Source organism: Loxodonta africana, chromosome 22, assembly GCF_030014295.1.
Source record: "Loxodonta africana isolate mLoxAfr1 chromosome 22, mLoxAfr1.hap2, whole genome shotgun sequence".
Taxonomy (NCBI): domain Eukaryota; kingdom Metazoa; phylum Chordata; class Mammalia; order Proboscidea; family Elephantidae; genus Loxodonta; species Loxodonta africana.
Window position 1 is genome coordinate 719,465 of NC_087363.1, and position 7,160 is coordinate 726,624.

A 7,160-nucleotide genomic window follows, 5' to 3' on the forward strand; every position below is an offset into this window, starting at 1 on the left:
CAAAGCTCAGGGTCATCTCCAGAAGTTGTCAGTTGCTCCAGTGCCTGTGCTGAGTCAGATATAGCTTGATCTATCCTGGGCTGTGCTCCGAAAGTGTAAGGAAATGATCTTAATTTTTTTTTTTTTTTTTGAGGAGACTGTTCATTGTGATTTAATAGGAAGGGAAGGGGCATACATAACTAGTATCATCCTTAAGTGATCATAAAATCCAATCCAATACAATTTGGAGAAGAGGCAAAGAGATACAGGAAGGTAAAGGAAATTTACATGTAAATTTTCCTTTTCTATAGACAAATCGTCAAGAAAAACCTCCAGTAGATAATCTAACAGAACTGATGGAATTTGTTCTCTTGGGCTTTGCTGACATGCCCCATCTCCAGTGGTTTCTTTTTGGATTGTTTTTAATCATCTATAATATTATCCTGATGAGAAATGGCACCATATTTTTAATAATAAAAATGGATCCTGCTTTCCAGAGCCCTATGTATTTTTTCCTGGCAAATTTTTCCTTCTTGGAAATCTGCTATGTATCAGCTACTCTCCCCAGAATGCTGATCAATCTAGGGACACAGAGAAGAAAAATTTCTGTGGTTTCCTGTGCTACGCAGATGTGCTTTGTCCTTATATTTGCAGGCACAGAGTGTTTGCTCCTGGCAGTGATGGCCTATGACCGCTATGTAGCCATTTGTAACCCTCTGCACTACCCTCTAGTCATGAGCAACAGGGTCTGTATCCTGTTGGCGACTGGGTCCTGGACCATTGGAATCCCAGTTATGATAGGGCATACCTATCAGATTTTCTCTCTATCTTTTTGTAGATCTAAACAAATTAACCACTTCCTTGACATTCCCCCAATACTCAAGCTGGCTTGTGGGGACACTTTTGTAAATGAGGCTTTGGTATACACAGTCGCTGCATTATTTGTCTTGGTTCCATTTCTGTTGATACTTGGCTCCTACAGTAAAATCGTCTCCATCATCCTGAAGTTCCCATCAGCCACAAATCGAGCCAAAGCCTTCTCCACCTGTTCATCTCATCTTATGGTTGTGATGTTATTCTTTGGATCAGGCATTATTGCATACTTAAGACCCAACAACAGACACTCAGAGGAAACTGACAAAGTTCTAACTCTTTTCTACGCTATCCTAACTCATATGCTTAATCCCATGATATATAGTCTAAGGAACAAGGATGTCATAATGGCACTGAGAAAATTGCTATGTAAATAAGTCACCAGTAAAGAATGAGTTAAATGTATAAGAAAGGCTTTCTCACACATTTTTAGTCCAATTTTAATAGATGTAAAGCTTTATCTATACCTTGTCTTTCCTATAGGGTCACTATGAGTCAGAAGGGTTGTTGGTTTTGGTGGGTTGTCTTTCATACTGTGGCAATTATTTCCAAATTAAAAATCACTTGTAATGTTGTCAGGACTTTCTGCTCAAGCTATATAAGTATTATATGTGTCATCGATAGAAAATTATTCCATTAGTAATTCTAAAATTTCATTGTACACTGTTTTCCCTCAATAAGAACTTTCTCAGTGACTGATTTAATCTAGTTATTTGTAATGTATAATCTATTATATCACTTACTGGAAAACATTTAATTCATTTCCATGATTGTCCATACACTTGCAACACACATTTTAAAAACCAGGTTGGTGATATGCATTAATCAAAACTATACAGTGGTCCCTCGACAGCCACTGGGAATTGGTTCCAGGATGCCGATGAATACCAAAATCTGTGGGTGCTCAAGTCTCTCATATAAAGTGCTTAATATTTTCATATAACCTATGCACCACCTCCCGTATGCTTTAAATCACCTTTATATTACTTATAATACCTAATACAATGTGAAGACTGTGTAAATTGTTCTTCTACAGTATAGTTTAGGGAATAGTGACAAGATGCAAGGCAAAAAACTTTCAAACAACAAGTGCTAGAGAGACTGAGGATCTGTGAAATGCCGGGAGGCTACAGCAGGGTATGCCTACAAATCACTTCATTTGCTTGGATTCAGCGTGATGCTTGGCACAACAATAAAAATAATATAATCTCTGTGATAAACTGGGAAAGACTTATCTGAAGAAGTAATATTTGAGCTGAGTCCTAAATAGTTAGAAGGAGTAACTAAAGAACATTCTAAGCAGATGAAAAAGCAAAGGACAGCCCTTAAGGTTTACATTTAAGTCTAAAGAACTGATTGCCTAGGGAAAAATGTCTGAACAGATGAGGTTTGAAATATACAGCAGTTTTCATTTCCTGGAAGGAAATTTGAATTACTCCAAGTACAATGGGAATCCATGAAAATGTTTCAAGATTTTTGAAGGAGAACACTTTAGCAGTTCAAATCCACCAGCTACTCCTGGGAAACCCTATGGGGCAGTTCTACTCTGCCCTATAGGGTAGTTATGAATTTGAATCAAAACAGCAAGGAGTTTGTTTTTGTTTGTGTATTTTTTATGGAGAGTACTTAAATAATTTAAAATTCAAACACCTCTGAAAAATATTGTAGAGGGTGATGGATGTGGTAATGAATTTTTCAAGTATTTAAACCACTTAAAATTGTAAACCCAGCCTTGAAACATGAATCATATGAGATGAGAAGTATATTAAGCAGCAATCTACTGCATTGTATGATGGTATTTGATTATATAGAGAGAGAGAGAGTCATCCCTTGGTATCTACAGTAGATTGGTTCCAGGACACACCCAGAGACAAAATGGCATAGTATTTGAATATAATATACACACATTCTCCCATATACTTTAAATCATCTGTAGATAATACCTAATACAAAGTAAAAGCTAAGTAAATAGTTATTATACTCTAGTGTATTGTTTAGGGAATAATGGCAAGATGCAGTGTGAAAAATGCTCAAACAACAAGTAGGGGACAGGAACTGAGGATCTGTGAAATAGTGGGAGGCTACATAAAGGTATGCTTACACATTGTTTCATTTAGCAGGGATTCAGCATAGTGCTACACTTGTGGCAAATTCAAGTTTTCTTTTTCAGAAATCTCTTTTTTCCTGTAAATATTTTCAACCCGCAGTTGGTTGAATCTGTGAATTCAGAACCCACAGCGAGGGCCAAATGTATATACACAAATACACATGCACAGACACACACTCATATATGTATAAATAATGTATGATATATAATACATAATATACATACTATATATTATTAATTATAAATGATATTTGATTATATATCTATGTGTACGTGTGTGTGTGGTCTCTATGAGTCAGAATTGGCATGATGACTGTTGCTTTGTTATTAGAGTATTATATATATATAAAGTGTTAATGTTCTCACATTATTTTATAGATGAAAAATCAGATACTCAAAGAATCTTATTTCATAATCTCCTGTAAGCCATTAATCCCATATTATATACAAGGATTTTAAAGAAAATTAGAGAAATAATTTATTTCACTTCTTAATTTAAAAATACCCAATTGTTTTATAACGCATTAAGGACAAAAATCTAACTCCTCACAAAATGTAGAAAGTGCCCAACTCTCAGGCTTCATGTTTTTGTATGAAAATATATATAACAGGAGGGGTGGAGCAAGAAGTTGAAGTGAAAGGATGCTCCCACTTACTTCTCCAGCAACTAAAACACTGAGCAATGAATAAAAACAAGCACATACTGAGAACTCAGAACCCAGGACAGCAGCTGATGTGTTGGAGAGTCGAGGTGAGGCCACAAGCAAAAGAGAGAGAGACCAGGGATGGCACTGAAGCTGGGAGAACATACTTGCTACCATAGGGGGCACTTGATCATTGCTGTCATTTTAAGACAGGACTGGGCAACACCGCAAACAGGTGACCCAGAAAGGAAGCTAATCTTAGGAAGATGTAGCTAGATTTTCTAAGGCAGCACAAACTGGCTATAGGAGTTCTTGGGCCATGCAATTGCAAGAGGGTGCTGTTGAATCTCACTGCGGTCTGAGACAAATGGACACTAGTACCAGGAGGAACTGAACGAGCAGCAGGACAAGGGAAACACGTCCGACTGACAGGCAACACAGAAGGAAACAGTTGGTTCCCTGCCCACAGTCGGACGCTGTGGGAGCATCTGTGCAGAACATCCATGAGAGAGAGACATAGACAGCCCTCAACTTTGTCACTGGAAAGTCGAGGCCCACTATTTATGTCAGGGTCTGCAAACAGATAGCACTTCCTCTCCCATGCATGCCTAATGAATACCAAAAACAATGATTCAGAATTCCTGAATAGGCACTGAAAAAAAAATGTAAGGTTGAGTACCCTGTAGTGGCTTTGGGGAGAAAACTCTAAGTTCACTGCTGCTGGATTGATTGGGACTCATAGTGACTCTGTGGGGTGAAATGAAGCTGCCCTAAGTTGTTTCCAGTGCTGTGAGTCCTTATGGAGGCAGAATTCTTCATCTTTCTTCCATGAAGCCACCTGTGGGTGGAGATGCCAGACTTTTGACTGTCAGCCGGGTGCATGGCCACTGCAACAACAGGGTGCCCAATCAGAAAACTTTATCACAAAAACCAGAATCTAACTTAAAAAAAGACATAATAATAATAAAAGCCTCAAGTTAAAAAGAAATAGTAAAACACACAAACTCACATGATAAGAACCATTCAAGCAAAACATGAAGAAGAGGAAATTCCTCCTGTGGAGGTCAGACTAAAGCAAAGAATTAGTAATGTTCAGACTGTGGTGCTAAATACGCTTAAAGAGATAAAAGCACACAGAATACAAACTAGCAGAGTTCAGAAAAAGAGAGAGGAACAAAATAAGATTCAACAAGGAAATTGGAAATATACAAAAATGAAACAGAACAAAAAACAAATAGAACTATTCAAATCAAAGAATAAAGCAAGAGAAACACTTAACAATGGAATTGAACAGACAGAAGATAGAATAAACTAGAAGACAAAATAACTGAACTTACCAAGCCAGAAGAGAAACAAAAGAAAAGAACAAAGAAAAGCAAACAAATCCCCCAAAACAAATATGGGATTCAATTAAGAAATCTGAAACTAGAATTATTGGAATCCCAGAGCTCCACAAAAACAATAAAAACATAGAAATGATTTTACAAGATATAATCAGAGTTTCTCAAAAGTGAACAGAGAATCAAGCCTGATACTATAGAAAGCTACACAAATCCTAATCAGAAGAGACACAAAAAGATCAACTCCAAGCCATAACCTAATCAAATTCAGGTTCGATGTTGTTTTGGGGTACTAACCTACAGGATGGTTGTTTAAACCCACCTCGCAACACAGAAGGAAGGTGTGGGATATGCTTCTATTAAGAGAATAGTCAAGAAAACCTTATAAAGAAATTCTACTCTGTGACGGATGGGGTGTCCATGATTCAGAATCGATTAGACATCAATGGTTTTTTGTTTTGTTTAGTCTTCGAATCAATAAAACATGCACACATATGAAATTATCCAATAAATTTATATGCAATATTGTTAGTAATTGTAAAAGATTGAAAGTCAATTAAATGTGATTCATTAGGTCGTTTGTCTTTCTTGATGTTATGAGTTCTCATTATAATATTCTCATCAGAATTTTTTATCTTCCACAGCTACACGATATGTCTTAATATAATTTTTAAAAAATGTATCCAGAGGTGGGACAAAGACAGTGGAGTAGTCAGACGCTTCTGGTGTTCCCTCTAACAGCAAAGACCCGAAAAAAAAAAAAAAAAAAACAAGTGAATCCATTACATATACAAGAGCCCTGAACCTCAAACGCAAAGTTAAGAAATTTGACTGAGCGGCTGGGAGAGGGAGATACAGTTCAGAAGCAATGAGGAGTTGCCGGTCCTGACTTGGCAGGAACCAGCGCCCCTCAGCCCCGATCCCCAATGTGACCACAGCGGGGCTGGCAGTAGCATTAGGAAGATGCAGTTACTCCAGTGAAAGAAGACTAGTGTATGGCTCAGGCTCAATCCCCTGGTGCAAAGACACGGGGGAAGGTGGTAGCGTTTGGGATGCACCTTCCATAGCCACAGAGAGCCAGCGACACAGAATCTACTCATGTCTCCAGAATCATCAAGAAATAGTGCTCTCAGCATAAGTGATTGTCTCTAATTTACTGTGCAGATCTAATAGTTCCCCTTGTGAAAGAGTTCTCTCTCATTTAACTGACCCCTCCGCCCCCTCTCCCAAGCAGGCTTCAGTGACAGTCGATTTCCCTGGGCCTGAGATAGGTTCTGCTGCACACCCTAAGACATTCTCCCAGGCTTGAAGAAGGAATAAATTAACAAATGGGGAAAAAAAAGGATCTGCTGGCTCCCCTAAACTGGGAACTTAGGGCAGAAATGGCTCCTGTCCAGACATAAGCAGTACACAGATTTTGAATGCCTTTCACCCCTGCATGTACCCATGTGGCTCCATTTAAGGAGATAGGCCCTTGTTGTTACATCATAAGGGCATATGTGTCTCAGCTCTGGCTTTAACTGTTTTGGCTCTGTGGTGGAGAGGCAGCTTTTCAACGTTTGACACTGCTCTGCCTATTAAACAGGGTCCTCACCTACTCAAATCAGGGACTGGAGAACTGGTGGCTCCACCCAGGCCATTTAGCCACCCTTGATAGCACTCCAAGAATAAGTAGTGCCTCCGAGTCCATACAGTTAAAAGCATTAGGTGCCTATGGTATGGCTGCTGAGTCCACCCAACTGTGCACTCTAGAGAATAGGGACATGCCTTCCTCCCAGACACAGGGGAGAAGGTTGTCAGCCCACTGCCTGCTCAAGGTGTGACCCCCTGCAGCAACCAGAAACCTGTGCATATACCAATCACCACTCCTACTCTAAGACAGTAGGTGAGAGCCTGCACCACACACTTAGTGACTGACTACCTGGATACCTGAGTTGAACCTGTACAAGAAAAGTGAATGGAGTCCTAAGCTCATATACCTAGTAACAGCTCTACCCAACTGGTGACAGGACATTAGAGCTTCAAAGGCTCCAATAATAATAAAGTTAGCCCACTTGAGCAGCCTATTTGGGTATATCAAAACAAAACAAAGCAAGGAGCTAGGACACAGTAAAAAAAAAAAAAAAAAAAAAAAAACAGTATGTAAACATAAAATAAATAAATACAATGATATATAGATGGCTCAGAGACAACAGTTGATATCAAATTACATAAAGA

General features: G+C 38.7%; 1 protein-coding gene across 1 annotated transcript; it reads left to right on the forward strand.

Annotated features, from left to right (window-relative positions):
• Positions 1 to 608: 608 nt before the first annotated feature.
• On the forward strand, positions 609 to 1,229 carry LOC100654282 (olfactory receptor 10AG1-like). The gene has a single exon (XM_023542136.1). The coding sequence runs from the start codon at positions 609 to 611 to the stop codon at positions 1,227 to 1,229; it is 621 nt and encodes a 206-aa protein (XP_023397904.1).
• Positions 1,230 to 7,160: the final 5,931 nt, after the last annotated feature.